Raw genomic sequence first — 16,847 nt, 5'->3', positions numbered from 1 at the left:
CTCAGAGAACAGAATCCGACTTTTGGTAATACCCATATACGCTGAGGCTGGGTTTGAGACTTTGTCTTTCCCCTCCGCCTGGCGAGCAGGTAACACGTGGGCCGGCTGGGGAGAGCCCGGCTCAGGCGCCGCTGCCCCGGCGGGGCCGGCCGGGCCTCCGGGAGCCGCTGCCCGCAGACGAGGCCGGGCTGCAGCCCGGCAGGGCTGGCGCCGTGTCCGGGGCCGCGGCGGGGATCGGGGCGGGTGGGGGCAGGACCGTGCCCCCTGGCTGCCGGCACCCCAGGCCCCGGGGGAGGGTAGGACCTCTCCCTCCCCCACTCTACGCTGGGCCTTACAGAGCAGCTGCGAACGGCTCACGCCCTCAGGTCGAGGAGTGGAAGACGAGGCGTCCGTCAGCCTCCCCCCGCCGGCAGAGCTTTGAAACATTTACAGTTGCCGTGGCAGGGGTCACCTGGCCACCGCAGGCCTGGGCAGGCTTTAGCTCTTTCCTGACACAGATTGAGACTTTCTTAAACTCTAACCCTTCTCAGAGATGAGAAGAAAGGCCCAGTTGAAGACATGCAAAGGGACAGTATGGAGATCTCAAAGTCAGTAAAGGTCAGTAAAGGAAGCGTGACTTTTAAATGACAGAGATGACGAGTTGCCTTGGTTCTAGGCTGAAAATCTCCTATGGATTTTGGTAACAGACTGTAATATGCTAGAATAGTTCTTTAAATCTTGAACAATATAAATTGGGGAGATGATTTGTGGATTTGAGCAAAGGTATCTGTGATGGACTGAGTGAATATTGAATTAGTAGTTGTGATCTTGTGAGCCCCTGAGAGGTTGAACACAGAGAAATGAGAAGCAGCCCTCTACCAGTGTAGAAGTGAGAAGACATCTCTGTTCCCCGAGTAGAAAAAAAAAATCCTTTGCCTTTGAAACTGCTCATTTTTAAGAGGTGCCACCCCAATGTGTGAGTCTACGGCCCATACTTATTCATGGGAAAGGCTATGTGTTATGGGAGGTTCCACAACTGCAGAAGTTCCCCGGGTAGGCTGCATTTGTGTGAGTTAGAAGCCACAAGCAGACTGTTGTGGAAAGTTACCAAACAACAGGAGAGACTTCCCTCTCTCAAAGACTGAATGAAAGACTGTTTTATAAGTGGTACTGACCTGAAGTTCTGAGTTTTGCCTCTTTACATTGTTTGTAGAAAATGAACAGTTTGTGGTGAGAAAAAGGGTTGGTTTTAAAATTCATTTGTGAGGTTTTTTTCTTATTTTTTTCTCTTAGTGTATGTTAATAAAATCTATCTGTTTTATTTTAAGTTGAGCCTGGTTTTGCCTTTTTCTCCCAGAATCCTATCTCCCAGTTAGCAAACAAAATTCAGCAAATGTAAAACCACCACATAAATGGTGCTGTGACTCGGATAAGCAAACCAAAACCACAACAATATAGAAACGTATTTTGGTAGTAAAGCATTTGGCATCTTTGCATAAAATGATCTCTTGTTGTTGTTGCTGTTCTTTTTTAGCATAATCACAGTTATACCTAGACTTTTAAAAATCAATCTTTAACAGAATCATTAAGCAGCTTTCCAGGTTGAAATACATATGTCAGTAAAGCAGAATGACAGTATTTTCAACAATTCTAAATACTGTTCTCTAACTTGACCAACTACATATTCCAGGAATATGCTCCCCCCCCTCCCCCCCCCCCCCCCCCCATTTTTCTTGTTCCAGCCATCTTCAAATAATTTATGGTTTGAATTCAGATAGACTTGTTTCCAGGCTAAGATGAAAAAAACCAGCAGCTGGATGCTCCTTTAAGCCTCATTTTCTGTAGAAGTAAATAAATGCACACTTACATCCACAAATATATATAAAAAATATTTCATATAAATGTATATGTATATATGAAAAAATATATATGTTTGTATATATTCACTAAATACAAAGAGGCAGAAGCTGAGAGAATCAAATCTAAATAGGCAAACACAATTGTCTTGGTTTAAGTAGACAGGTATCTGCCAGGGAGGGTTGGAGTCTCCCTTGAAATGTAAGCCACTCCCCTCCTTTTCCAAATTATCATAAATTTGCAATTAAAAGCTGTCAGGCAAAGATTTTGGGAATAGGTATAGCAGTTTTTTTACTAGGGATATAAAAAATACAGATGTTGTAGTACAGAAGAATAAGCAGACAAATAAACAAGAAATCTTAAAACACCCTGACAGAGTCAGAAATACAGCCTGACACCCTGTTGGTCAGGGTGTTGGAAGCAGTCCAAAGTAAGCCCTCCTGGAGTGGCAGATGTAGTTCTGTTGGAGTAGAGATGGTCCCGTTGAAGAAAAAGGGTCCACTAATGGTGAGATGGGTCTGGTCTTCCTCCAGGGATCCAGTGGAAAAACTGGATACCTAGTGGGACTGTGGCACCTTTTTATCTAAGTTAAGATGATTTGGCTCTTCCTCTTTGTGTGGAGCAGCTTACAATAGTGCAGTGTAATGTGTCATGTCATTGATGAGCTCTTAATGGTCTATTGGCAGAAGACATTCCCATGGAAGTAGTGAAACAATGAAGAGAGATAAGTAGCACTCCACCATCTGATATGTGACACTGACCCATTTGGGCAAAGATAAGCAATTTTGCTTCACCCAGATGGAATAGAATAATATGCTTTTTACAAAACCCATGACATTATCCACCCCTTATTCTATTACCGTCTGCATCATACTTAACACAATGAACCTTTACACTCAATTCTCACTTAGGATTAGGTTTTCTTGTGGTACACAACTGGTTTCTCTATTTTTTTGCATTACTCACTAAGTGTAACTAGGTTCTTGAGCAAAAACAATGTCATGGATGGGTTTACTTTTGCTTGAGGTAGGGTTAATCTAAACAGTCTTTTTAAAAATACCTTTCATGTGTACCACAGGGACTTTATTCACTCTGTGCAAGGGTTCAGACTGGGCAGGACTAGCCTGATTGACAGATTCTCGAGTGTTGACCATTTATGTGGCTTTTGCTAAGTTTATTTCTCAATTTTTGAAGGTTCCCCCACCAAGTGCATTCAGGGCAGTCTTTAGTAGTCCATTGCACCGTTCAACTTTTTTGGCAGCTGGTGCATGATAAGGAATGTGATATATTTATTCAATGCCATGTTTTTTAGTCTAGGTGTTGATAAGACTGTTCTTGAAATGAGTCTCATTGTTTGACTCAATTCTTTCAGGGGTGCTATGTTTCTACAGGACTTGTTTTTTCAGGCCTAGGATGGTGTTCTGGACAGTAGTGTGAGGCACAGGGTAGATCTCTAACTATCTAGTGGTGGCTTCCACCATGGTTAGCACATAGGGCTTGCTCTGGCGGGTTTGGAGAAGGGTGATGTAGTCAATTTGCCAGGCTTCTTTATACTTGTATTTGGACTACTGCTTACTGTACCATAAGAGTTTCACCCGCTTGGCTTGCTTGATTGCAGCACATGTCTTACAGTCATGGATGACCTGTGAAACACTATCCATGGTTAAATTCACTCCTCGGTCTTGTTCTTACTTATAGGTGGCTTCTCTGCCTTGATGACCTGAGGCATCATGGGCCTCTCGGGCTTGGAACAATTCTCCTTTGTGTTGCCAATTTAAATCTATCTTTGACACCTTTATCTTTGCAGCTTGATCTATTTGCTCATTGTTTTGGTGCTCTTCATTAGGCCGACTTTTGGGGACATGAGCATCTACATGGCGGACTTTCGCAGGCAGCTTCTCTATTTTAGTGGCAATGTCTTTCCATTCATCAGCAGCCCAGACTGGTTTTCTTCTACGCTGCCAGTTGGCCTTTTTCCACTTTTCTAGCCAGTCCCACAGAGCATTGGCTACTATCCATGAGTCAGTGTAGAGGTAGAGCTTTGGCTGCTTTTCTCTTTCAGCAATGTCTAAGGCCAATTGAACAGCTTTGAGTTTAGCAAGTTGACTCAATCTCCCTTCTTCTTTAGTGGCTTGTGCGACCTGTCGTGTGGGGTTCCATACGGCTGCTTTCTACTTGTGGTTCATCTCTATGATGCGACAGGAACCGTCAGTGAAAAGAGCGTAGCGTGTTTCTTTTGCTGGCAGTTGGTTGTATGGAGGAGCTTCTTCAGCTCTTACCACTTGTTTCTGCTCTTCTACTGTGAGACCAAAGCTTTCACCTTCTGGCCAGTTGGTAATTACTTCCAAAATCCCAGGGCGATTTGGGTTTCTAATGCGGGCGTGCTGTGTGGTGAGGGCAATCCATTTGCTCCATGTGGCGTCAGTGGCATGGTGGGTAGAGGGAACTTTTTTTTTAAACATCCACCCTTGCACTGGTAGTCGGGGTGCTAGGAGGAGTTGTGCTTCCGTGCCAATTACCTCTGAGGCAGTTTGAACTCTTTCATAGGCAGCCAAGATTTCTTTCTCTGTGGGAGTGTAGTTGGCTTCGGACCTTTTGTAACTTCTGCTTCAGAACCCCAGTGGTCGGCTTCGGGTCTCCCCAGGCACCTTCTGCTAAAGGCTCTAGGACAAACCGTTGTTCCCAGCTGTGGAGTAAAGCACATTTTTCACTTCTGGTCCCGTCCTGACTGGGCCAAGAGCTACTGCATGAGCAATCTCTTGCTTGATTTAAACAAAAGCTTGTTGTTGTTCAGGGCCCTAGTGGATATTGTTCTTCTTGCGGGTAACTAGGTAGAGAGGGCTCACAATATGGCTGTATTCTGGAATGTGCGTTCTTTAAAAGCCTATGGCACCTAGGAAAGCTTGTGTTTCCTTTTTGCTGGTCAGTGGAGACATTGCTGTGATCTTGTTGATGACTTTAATGGGAATCTGCTGCCATCTATCTTGCCACTTTACTCTCAGGAACTGGATCTTTTGAGCAGGTCTTTTGACTTTGCTTTTTTTGATGGCGAAACTGGCTTCCAGGAGAATCTGGATGATTTTTTTTCTTTTCTTAAACTCTTCAGCTGCAGTCTTCCCCCACACAATGATGTCATCGATGTACTGTAGATGTTCTGGAGCTTCACCCTTCTCCAGTGCAGCCTGGATCAGCCCATGGCAGATGGTGGGGCTGTGTTTCCACCCCTGGGGCAGTCAGTTCCAGGTGTACTGCACGCCCCTCCAGGTGAAAGCAAACTGAGGCCTGCATTCTGCAGCCAGAGGAATGAAGAAAAATGCATTGGCAATGTCAATAGTGGCATACCACCTCGCTGCCTTGGACTCCAGCTCGTACTGAAGTTCCAGCATGTCCGGCACAGCAGCGCTCAGCGGTGGAGTCACTTCATTCAATGCACGATAGTCCACAGTCAGTCTCCATTCTCCCTCAGACTTGTGCACAGGCCAGATGGAGCTGTTGAAGGGTGAGTGGGTTTTGCTGATCAGCCTTTGGCTCTCTAGCTCACGGATTATTTTGTGGATGGGGATTATGGCATCTCGATTTGTCTGATACTGCCGACGGTGCACCGTCGAGGTGGCAACAGGTACTTGTTGTTCTTCTGCTTTCAGGAGTCTCACTGCAGATGGGTTTTCTGATGGTCTCGGCAAGGTGTTCAACTGCTTTATGTTCTCTGTCTCCACGGCAGCTATTCCAAATGCCCATTTGAGTCCTTTAGGGTCTTTATAATATCCATTCCTGAGGAAGTCTATGCCCAGAATACACGGAGCCTCTGGGCCGGTCACAACCGGAAGTTTCTGCCACTCCTTCCCGGTCAGGCTCACCTCAGCTTCAACCAGAGTCAATTCCTGTGATCCCCCCGTCACCCCGGCAATGGAAATCGGTTCTGCCCTCACATGTCCCAATGGCATTAGAGTACACTGTGACTCAGTATCTACCACAGCTTCGTATTTTTGTGGCTCTGATGTGCCAGGCCATTGAATCCACACAGTCCAAAAAACCTGTTTTTCCCGTGCCTCTTCCTGGCTAGAGGCAGGGCCCCTCTAGCACTGGTTATTATTCTTTTTTTGGATATACATGGTAGAGGTTTTTTCGAGGGAATCCAACACAGCATTCCCACCTCCGTAATACCTGGCAGCTTGCTCATGGGAGGCTGAGGCTACTCTCGTTCTAGTGGAACTCCCTCTGTTAGTGTTTCTCTCCTTGAGCTCACGTACCCGTGCTGCCAGAACAGAAGTGGGTTTCTTATGCCACACTCCTATGTCTTCCTCATGGTCACGTAGATAAAACTACAGGTCAGCTCGAGGGGTGTACCCTCTCTCTCTCACTGGGGGATGTTGGGTTCTGATTTTGGGGCCTGTGACTCGCACCGGTGCTACATGGGAACTGTTCTTTTTTATTTCCTCTCTCATTTCTCTCATCTCTTCTTTGAGTTCCTTCACTACTGCAGAGAAATGAGCCTGCATTGGGCCACTGATTATACTTTCATAATTTCTGAGCTTGTTTGCAACAGAACCCACTGTCTCTCGGTTATCTTCGGCATTAATTGTTGCGATGAATGTGGCGTATTGAGATGGTCCATGAGTTGCTAGATTCCACAACGTGTGCCCTGTGCATCTAACCTTGTCGGGGTTATTATCATGCTGTTCGGTCTTCCCAAAAAGTACTTCCAATACTGCCACTTCTCTCAACTGTTGGATTCTTTCCTCAAGGGTCTTTCATCGCATTCTATTGTTGTGCTCTTGTATTCTGTCTCTGTGGACAAATTTCTCTCTCACACTCATTAGAAGTCGTTCCTAAAGGGAAAGGGGCCTTTGCTCTCTTACAAATACCTGATTTATACCTGAATCCTGGGTCGAGGGTCTCAGATTCCTTGCTTCAGCACTATCCAGTTGTACGCCTGTACCCATAAGGTCTCAGAATCGAAGTAGCCAGGCTGTATAAGCCTCACATCCTCGTCGTACAATATCTTTTTGCAGATTACGTAGACTTTCATATGACAGGGACTCAGTGATGATCTCAACTTGTGGCTCTTCTGTGGATTGTGAGGGCCCTCCTTTCTTATCTTTAATACCAGGATCTGACAATTTCATTTTAGACTTCTTTGTTTTTACAGGGGCGACTACTGCTGGCTGTGGCTGCCTTTGTGGTTCAGCTGGAACCTGGACAGTTGTAACGTCTGTGGGTTCCACTGCTGCACCATCAATCTCTGCCTTCTCGGGGCAGGGGGAGGACTTTTCATGAGCTGGGGAAATGTACTCCCTCAGCATCTGGCCCATCTCATGCATCTCTTTTACCAGAACCTCAACCCAATCCGGGTGGGTCCTTTATGAGGCAGGCTGTGGGGCAGAGTCAGGCTCTGGGGTATCATCCCTATTCTGTGGGGTAGGTATCAGGGTGGTTATCCAGGTCAATCTTCCCTTATCTCTGAATGCTAAATAGAATACGCCTATTAGCAGCACCAGCCATTGTATGATATCATTAGCATTCAGAGAGGATTTAAACCCTTCAAAAACTGGTGGGGCAGACCCAAAGAGGTGGCTAAAGGGTTGGGAAAAAAACTCCCCCGGTGTCATTTCCTCACAGTAGGTACTATTGTTAAAGTAACTCCAAAAACACACAGTTAGTGTATGATAGCCCTGAATCCATGTGCCTGCCTTCCAGAGGAAATTAAAAATCCATGAGTTCTTTACCTTATGAAGCCATAAAACAAACTGGGTGACAGTCACAGTAGCTTTAGTTATGGGGCCTATATTTAGATAAGGGCTTGCAAATGGCAGAAATACAGCCACAACCACGTGCCACTCAAACCAGGGAAAACTGGACCACATGATGTTGTCTAACAAGGCTTCTATACACAAGAACTTAGGTCACCAAAGAACTGCTATTCTTTTTTCTTCTCAATGCCCTCTAGCCGCATGTTGGGCGCCAAAATCTGTCTTTGTTTAGATAGACAGGTATTTGCCAGGGAGGGTTGGAGTCTCCCTTGAAATGTAAGCCCCTCCCCCCCTTTTCTAAATTATCATAAATTTGCAATTAAAGGGCTGTCAGGCAAAGATTTTGGGAATAGGTATAGCAGTTTTTTACTAGGGATATAAAAATACAGATGTTGTAGTACAGAAGAATAAGCAGACAAATAAACAAACAAGAAATTTTAGAAAACCCTGACAGAGTCAGAAATACAGCCTGACACCCTGTTGGTCAGGGTGTTGGAAGCAGTCCAAAGTAAGCCCTCCTGGAGTGGCAGATGTAGTTCTGTTGGAGTAGAGATGGTCCCGTTGAAGAAAAAGGGTCCACTAATGGTGAGATGGGTCTGGTCTTCCTCCAGGGATCCAGTGGAAAAACTGGATACCTAGTGGGACTGTGGCACCTTTTTATCTAAGTTAAGATGATTTGGCTCTTCCTCTTTGTGTGGAGCAGCTTACAATAGTGCAGTGTAATGTGTCATGTCATTGATGAGCTCTTAATGGTCTATTGGCAGAAGACATTCCCATGGAAGTAGTGAAACAATGAAGAGAGATAAGTAGCACTCCACCATCTGATAAGTGACACTGACCCATCTGAGCAAAGATAAGCAATTTTGCTCCACCCAGATGGAATAGAATAATATTCTTTTTACAAAACCCATGACAACAATATAGTAAGTAATCTTGTGGAATATGGGAGACATGATTACTGGTTTCTAACCTGAATTGGTAACAGGTCACTTGTCAGTCATACACTGCCATGCAATTCTGCAAGTGATTATCATCTATTTGGGTTCAAGGCCCTCTCAGTTTCTCCTATCTAAACTGTTAATTAAGGTAGGATTAAATATTCTCTTGAATCTTCTTGTCTGCTGCTGATCAAATAAGCACCTTAACCATTGAGTATTGGCGATCTCTTTCTATAGGACTGTTTACATTTATCATTCAGACAAAGTGAAACACCCCTTGCAGAGAATGAGACGTTGAGAGGCTTGTGGTCTGCATGTCTGGCCATTGAGGGAAGTGTCATGTTGCCACAAGGATTCCTGGTTTCTGTATACTTGTGTGTTCAAATGTGTCAATGAAGTTTTCAGTTGATGCAAAATCAATAGGAGGTTCTGAGAGGCCAGGTGATGGCAGTCAAGGTTCGATGTTGTAAAAAGTTAGGGTAGGGGCAAGAGGTTGCTATTAGCAGCTCTCTGAGTGTTTCAGCTTCACATGAGAGTATTGCAGCTGAATCTTCCCACTGCTCTTTGGTGATGAAAGCTTGAATTGCTCCAGCTGGTGACCTTCCAAGTCACACAGTCTCAGGAAAGCAGGATGTGTTGATTCAGCAGAAAGCTTCAGCAGCAAGCTCAAGCTCAGGAAGCCAAAATAAGAAGCAAAGCAAACCACCCTGTTTTACATGAGGCAATTCTGTTTGCACATTTACAGTAAGATCCATAGGCCGGTTTCTGCTCACACCACCCCTTCCCCCCCGCCCCCCCCCCCCCCACCACACTCCCTGCATTTCTTTTTCAACTGTGAAGAAGCAAAGATATCCCATTACCATCAAAAAAAGAAGGAATCAGGTCCGTACTAGTAATAGCTTTTTGCCATGTTTAGAACCAGGCATGGTGTAAACAGGTTGCCATCTAGTTCCTGATTTCCTGTACTGGTTTCTGGCATGGAAGAGAAAAGCAGTGTTGGTTGTTAGCTAATATTAAGTGTTTTCTTTCTTGGCTGGTGGGAGCATATCTGTCAGAGCTGGGCATAGCCATGTAAACCAAAAGCAAAATCTTCCAAAGTGTTCCCAAATCTTGCAATACCTTGTCATCAATTTTACACCAAATTAGAACTCTGGGGATATGCAGGAATCTGTACAATAGAGAATAATTTTGAAAAACTGACTAATGAGACTGATGCCAATCTGCTCAACTCTCTCTCTGGGCTTACACCTCTTTCAAACATTATGCTACCTGTCTTACAGGTTAGGGTACAGTCAAATGAACTGTTAAAGGTGTTGTGATGCTATCTATCCTCACTGGTCCATCTCATCGCTAAGCCAGTTAAATAATCTGGGGTATTCTGGTGGCTAGGCTCTTATTTACATGGAAGACTTTGCGGCACCATGTTGGAAACCAGTGCGAATACTGACAGTAGCTTTACTGAGAGACAGGGGCTGCCCTCCATTGCCACAGCAGCAGTGAATACCGAGAGATTTGCACAGGAATGATCATCTGGTTTTTTGGATCGTCAGCTGGATAGCTTATCTAATTCTGCCCTCATCCAAATACAATAATTTCTAGAAAGTTTGCTGCCTAGTTTGTAAGTATTTATGTAATCTAATGAGTTTAATTTTTATACTGCAATCTCTGGGTGTGAAGCAGGGTACAGGAATGATATGCAGTTTATGCACTGCCTTCCCCATTGCAATCCTGCAGTGAAATACTGGAGATATAAACCTTATCACAACACGTTTTTAGAATTCTATCTTTTAACAATTTTTCTTGTATTTAAAAGATGTGAGCGTTTTTTTAATGTGGTAGATTTTTTCTTCTTGCTAAATAGAATCTTTGGAGACTTGGCCAAGGAGAGGAGATCTAATTAAATTCATGTAATGATTCTGGGAGTCACTGAAGCTCTTAATACTCCCACATGTTCATCAATATATTTTAAAGAGAGACAAATCATTTTGGCATTCGAGATGAAGTGAAGATTAATTTTTATGTGATACAGAGAAGCCCACAGATGACTGAGCTGCATAACCCTTGCCACAGGTGACCTTTCCTTATGAAGAAGTCTTTCTGAAATGTATCTTCTCAATCAAATGCCAGATCTTGTGCTCACTCATGTACTTATGAAAATAGGGATGTGCCTACTCAGAGCCTTGTCTGGCACCTGTCTGGCCCAAGCTAAGGAGGGAGAAGTGCAGGACACCCATGGCAGTTTTGTCCAGCACCTAGAATAATGAACCTTGCATCACAGCTTTATTCCTATAGTCAAGCATGGCTATGCCATACTACTGTTTAAAAAAAAAGCTGCTCCAGTCATTGTGCAGCCCCTGACTGTCTCCGGTAGACTTACTGAGATGGGTTTCTCTTCATTCAGAGGTATCTCCAGTGCAATTTGACATCTGATATGCATGAGAATTCACTCACTGCCGAGTTGCTGTATGCAGTTCTGCAGTGGTTGTTCAGGAGGTCATATATGATAACTGCAGTCCCCTCTATCTTAAAAATATGCAACTACTTAGAAGTTCTGAGTCTTGGAGTGGGTCTGAGGGGAGAAAGTTTCCAAAAAAACCTTAAATTCAGTGATGGTGCTTTAGTGCATCCATTTGGGGTAGAATACGAAGGTATCTAAATGTAACAATTAAAGCACAGCAAGTTGAGCCTCCCTCTGGAGACCATCTAGCCCAACTATCCACTCAAAGAAGTGTCTTCTATCCAGCAGAGACATAATTGTATGTTAGGAGTGCTCAGAGTGAATAGAATAACATGTTCTTTACAAAACCAAAGATACTCAGACTTTACACATTCAAGTAACTCCACCTTGAAGGCAAACAGAAGATGTAAGCCCAGTCTGCTTTTGCTGTGAACAAGTCCCACCAGTTTGACTGAATTAACCTGAGGTGCTGCTTCCTCCATTTGGTGCCTGATGTCAATTGATCAAGAGATGTGGACTCCATGGTTTGATGCATGAAGCCAATTTATTGATTCCAGAGCTCAGTATTTATACCTTTACAGTTGTAACTAAAAATAACTCCTTGCTTAAGCAATAATAACGATAACAACCATATCTATGTTTCTTAATAACATTGCTTAACTATATATAAGTTAGCAGAGACCCGCACAGACAGGTATGGACTTGCATATCAAAGTACACCCAAGCACTCTCCTTATCTCTTGCTTCTTTCTTCTGGGTTCTGCTTTCAGCTGCCAGGGCTTATGGCTTACCAAAGCTAACATGTCCTCTTCTGTCATGAGCTGGTCAGGGCTCTCAGTTCTGCTCTCTAGCTGTATTCCCACAGTGCCAAATTTGGCTTTTTGGTGTACCGGGCAAGGAGCAGTGCAAAAATTTTCTATCTCACCATTGCTGTCATCAACAATTAGTTGATTAGAAAAATACCCAACAATGTTGCAAATGTGTTGCCTTAATAAAGGCAAGATGAATTCACTTGATTTTCCAAGGAAACATCCAGGAATTGCCATGAGAATTGCCAGAAAAGGTGTGACCAAGCAGGATATTAAACTCTTGCAACTTCTGTTGGCTGAGCAACTGCTGGACTGGTTAAACACAGAGAGGTTTTGAGAGTTCTTGGGTTTGGGAGGGGAGGGTTTATTGCATCTGTGGGGGAAAGTGAGATAATTTTGCCCAAACTGAGAGTAGAAATGTAGGCAACTCTTGTTTATTGACAGATTTGAAGAGTTGTATGTACAACCCAACTATTCTTCCTTTTTTTTTTTTTTTTTTTTTTTTTTTTTTTTTTTTTAATTATTTTAAATTTAGTGGGGCTACATCCATTGTCTACAGATGCAGGCAGAAAGGGACCCAGAAACCTTACGCCGTCAAAATGTTGAAGAAGACAGTAAGTCATTTTTGTTTCGTTTGCTTTGCTTTAGAATATGTTTGGGATTTTCTCTGGGCTTTATTTTTTTTTTTTTTAGTTTATTTTTTTGGTGCAGTTTATTCATGTGGGGAAAATGTGCTAGATTTAGGATTATAAGCTGCTAAATTTATATTTTCCATGAGTGAGCTTTGGTTCTTCATCACTAAAACAGCTGTTAGAGGTAACAGTACTGTAGTGGGAATGCCTTATACCCACAAATCAGGCTTGTACCTTCAGCTGGTGTTCATATACACTTGGATTTGGCAAAAAACTTAGAAGAAGTACGTCTTTTTCTTTCTCTAAAAAACAGTGCAAACAAGGACACCTTGAATAATTCAATGTTTTTTCTTTGATTTAATACATTGTTTTGCTCAAAAAAAGCCATTACACAATTAATCTTTTTTCAGAAACTGATTGAAACTCCAACTCAAACCCAAGTAAAATTAAATCATTTTAGAGGGTTTTTTTCCCACTACGAAATTGCTAGAGAACCAGTTGAGATGATAATTTATTTTTAGAGCTCCACATATGTCACACTTACACTACAACTATTTTTTTGTGTTCTGAAAAATAGATGGTGGAAAGCAAAAAGAGAGATTAAGGGAGGAAAGGCAAGTTACAGACTGAGAGACTTCAGGCTGAAAGACTGTGTGGGGCATGGGGTAGAGCAGTTCACCTTCCTAGGATGGGGAAAGAAGTCTGAGAGAAAGCAAGCTATGCGATTGCTTGTTGAATGGTTTTGATTCAGTTTATTCCAGTGTTAGAACATTCATTATTCCGCAGTGTTCAGGAACATTCACATGTAAAAACATAAGGGTGGGTGGATAGGCATAAACATGTCTAAATGGTGACTTCACTGGTGGTCTCAGTGCAAGACGTAATAAGTGGGTTTGACGTGAGCAAAATGTTGGCGTTAATTTGTCATGTTTTAATGTAAGCCAAGGCTTAAACTGGAACAAAGGTTCAGTTGTGTGTGCTGCTTTTGAATTTGTATCTGGTACACTGGAAGAAGCAGAGCATGTGCCTTGGTGCAGCTTAGGGTCTGCTGTTCCTGTGGAAGGGCAGAGAATTTCTGAGGTTTCATCAGTTCATTATGCTAGTGTCTTATGTTGTAATACAAGATGTAACCAAAAGTATGTATTCTATAACCATCTGTTAAAACCATGTGGGACAGTATTCTTTATCTCTTCCATTCCTCATAATTGTGGGGTGGGGGGGTGATATCTTCTGTTAATGGGCCAGCTGTTGAAACCAGGTGGGGCAATGTTCTTTATCTCTTCCACAACCCATCCTCCCTTCAGGGGAGATATCTTTTGTTAATGGGCCATTGAGTCTCACTGCATGACTGATAAAATTACATCATCCCATTGTGAGATGCTCCACCCAGGGGGAGAAGCCAAGCATTCCCACCTGGATAAAAATCTGAGAGTCAGATCACCAGCGGCAGCCTGTTTGCGCTGGATTCCCAGAAGAAGACTGGACCCATCTACACCACCACTGGACCTTCAGAGGAAAACTGCCCCCTCTATATGATCATTGCTTCAACAGAACCACATCTGTCACTCCAGGAGGACTGCAGCCACCATTTAATTGGACTGCTACTGCACCAACAGGGTGTCAGGTTGTATTCTGACTCTGACAGTGTTTTGTTTGGGGTTTATTTGTTGGTTGGGGTTTTGTTTGGGTTTTTTGGGGGTTTTTTTTGTTTGTTTGGTTTTTTTTTCTGCTGCATTTTTATTGAATTTTCCTAGTAAAGAACTGTTATTTCTATTCCCACATCTTTGCCTGAGAGCCCCTTAATTTCAAAACTGTAAAAATTTGGAGGGAGGAGGTTTACATTTTCCATTTCAAGGAAGACTCCAGCCTTCCTTAGCAGACACCTGTCTTTTCAGCCAGTGATTCCCACAATGTTTTAGGAATATTCTGTCCTATAATTCTTATTCTGAAATGCACTTGGAAGAACTATAATTCTTAAAAAATATTTCTCTGCTTTTTGATTTTTTTGCCTTCATGGAAATTAATTCATACTTACAATTGTCATATTTATGCATTTATGCTAGATCTGTTTATTTGTGTCTAAAACTAGTTAGTTTTTACTTTGGTTGACCTACTGTAGCACAGGTTTGATTTCTTTTTTTAAATGGCAGTGAAGGAAAAGACTATAGTTATGTAAGTTCTTTTCACATCAGCAATATCTTGGCTTAATGTAGCTTTGGTCATATTAGCAGTGTGGTTAAGCCGTTTACAGAGCTGAGTTGTTCCTGGTGTAATTGATGCACTTCAGGATGTTTTGCTGTATACACAAGTAATCCTCTTAAGCAACTGAGCTTTTCTGTATAAGTGAGAACATGGGACACAATGCTTCAAGGATGTGCCACTGCTTGTGGTGTCTGTCCAATTTAGAGATGTAATTATTATCACAAGGACTGAGCTATCCGTGTTAGAGTGCTCCTACAGCAAGGAGGTCTGGTCTTTGCTCTGAGTATCTCAGTATAAAAATAACCATGTGTAGGCCAAGTCATGTACTAAAAATGCTGATCAGCTTAAGTGTCCTGTTGGCTTTTTGAAAACAGTTAGAAAAAAGGATGGCAGTTCAATAATGGAGGAAAAGGAATGGGAGAAAAAGAAGAGCCTGGGATTGTTTTTGGTAGACAATTCCCTTCGTAGGGAATTGAAGGAATGGAAGCATACAAAATCAGAAGGTGGAGGAAGATGACAAAAGAGCAAATACTCCTGATTTTTGCATTCAAACTGACTGACTGAATGGAAATAGTCTGCTGCTCTGAACAAGACTGACTCTCTGAGGAAGAGGTCTGTAAAAACATAGTGAAGGACAGGGATAGGGTGGTCCAGATTGCTCTGCAAGTGATAACAAGTGATGTGTGATTAGGAGGCTGGCGACTGAATGGGCAGCTCCAGATTTCTGAGTTAAGATCACTGAAGTGCTGTAATTTGAAGTAAAGCATTAGAAATTATTACTTTGGTCCCATGGGAATAGTTTAGGTAAGAACATATGACCCTTTAGGATTGAAGTAGTCTGCTAGGAACAGACTGCAAGAGATATAAAATAGCTGTGTTCTTTTCATTTAAATGGAATGAGTAATTTTTCATTTTGCGTGATTAATGCATTCTCATTTAAGAGCAAATAAAATTTTGGGCAAGACCTATCTTCGAATTCTGAGAATACATGCTTGTATAGGGGTTTGAGTTTCTAGATAGTTCTGCAATTAATATGTTTTTACCATCTTGTTTAATAAAATAGCAGTAGATTATATGCTAATTTCAGAAGGGGCCTGGGGGTATGGGTGGTTTCTTCTGTGGTTTAGGGGTTTTTTATTGCTAGTTAAAGAAGAGTAACATTGAAGAGTAACAGAACAAAACATATTTATATAAATCTTTCTGTGTGACTAAAATAAAATAAAGTGTTCATAATATTTTATTTCAGTTGAGAGGTTTAATAATTCTTAACCATTAATACAAATTTCCTCCAACTCCAAAGGGAGGAGGAAAAAAGGTTTTTTCTGCTTCAAAATCATTGAAGCAGAATGCTTCCATTTTCTGTTGATTTTAGTTTTGTCAAGCCCAATTTAGCCCAAGTTTAGAAGTAGTTTCAAATCCTTTAATTACACTTACAGTGAATAAAATTTTGTTCAAAGAACACCTCTGGTTCTTACACCTGGAGTGTCTTAATGTCAAAGGTGGGAAGCTAAGAGGCAAGTTAGAACTTTAACTTTTAGAACTGCTAAATGACAGCTGTCAGAAGGGTTAAAGAGGCCCTGAGAAAAGTTATTTTAAATTAGCAGGAGGGACACTCTCCAATAATGTACAAGAAATTAAATTTGTAGTAGTTCTTAAGAGCTACCAAAAAAAAAAAAAATTGGCTGTGATTTCCTCATCCAAGCTTTGTGAGAAGTTCCTGAGCATAACTGAAATGTATTGCATGCTCACTTGCTATGTTTAGCAGGTTTCTTAAATTCCATACAGGTAGTAAATATAAAGATAGGAACCATGTAATTTCTGTGGGGGAAAATGTATTTCATGAAGCAAGAAAGAAGCAAAAGCAGATCACATAGCACTTAAGAAAAAGTCGTCAAATGAGCAGAGTAGTGTGATGAACTTTTACACTTGCAGTTGCAAATATGAGATTGTTTTGCTTTTCACAATGCATTGTACTTCTCTTTGATGACTCAGTGCTACAGAGAAGTGAAGTATCTTTAGGATACACTTTACTAAAACTATTCTTACTGCTCTTAAACTGAGATTTAAAAATTATGTGATATTTACAACCAGTAATTTTGGAATGGTTGTTGCTGCAAAAAACATATAGCATGTGGATCATATTGGAAGAATGCTGTTCTCTGAGGAAGCAAACATATATATGTGGTATTTTTAATATGAAGTCTCTCATCTGCTTTTCCACT

General features: G+C 42.1%; 1 protein-coding gene across 2 annotated transcripts in view; it reads left to right on the top strand.

The window, feature by feature from the left end:
• Window positions 1-16,847, top strand: part of CAMK4 (calcium/calmodulin dependent protein kinase IV) — a 158,337-nt gene that overhangs the window by 60,336 nt on the left and 81,154 nt on the right. Inside the window, exon 2 of one of the 2 annotated variants that reach the window (XM_066181829.1) lies at window positions 12,327-12,405. The exons of the other annotated variant lie outside the window; for it this stretch is intronic. Within the exon in view, the coding sequence (XP_066037926.1) occupies window positions 12,327-12,405 (79 nt within the window). The remainder of the gene's footprint in view (window positions 1-12,326; window positions 12,406-16,847) is intronic. 2 annotated transcript variants of the gene reach the window in all.

This window comes from Chamaea fasciata, unplaced genomic scaffold, assembly GCF_029207755.1.
Source record: "Chamaea fasciata isolate MVZ Bird 193981 ecotype frontalis unplaced genomic scaffold, bChaFas1.0.hap1 SCAF_4, whole genome shotgun sequence".
In the NCBI taxonomy this organism is placed as follows: Eukaryota; Metazoa; Chordata; class Aves; order Passeriformes; family Sylviidae; genus Chamaea; species Chamaea fasciata.
This window is presented reverse-complemented; position numbering and strand designations above follow the sequence as displayed.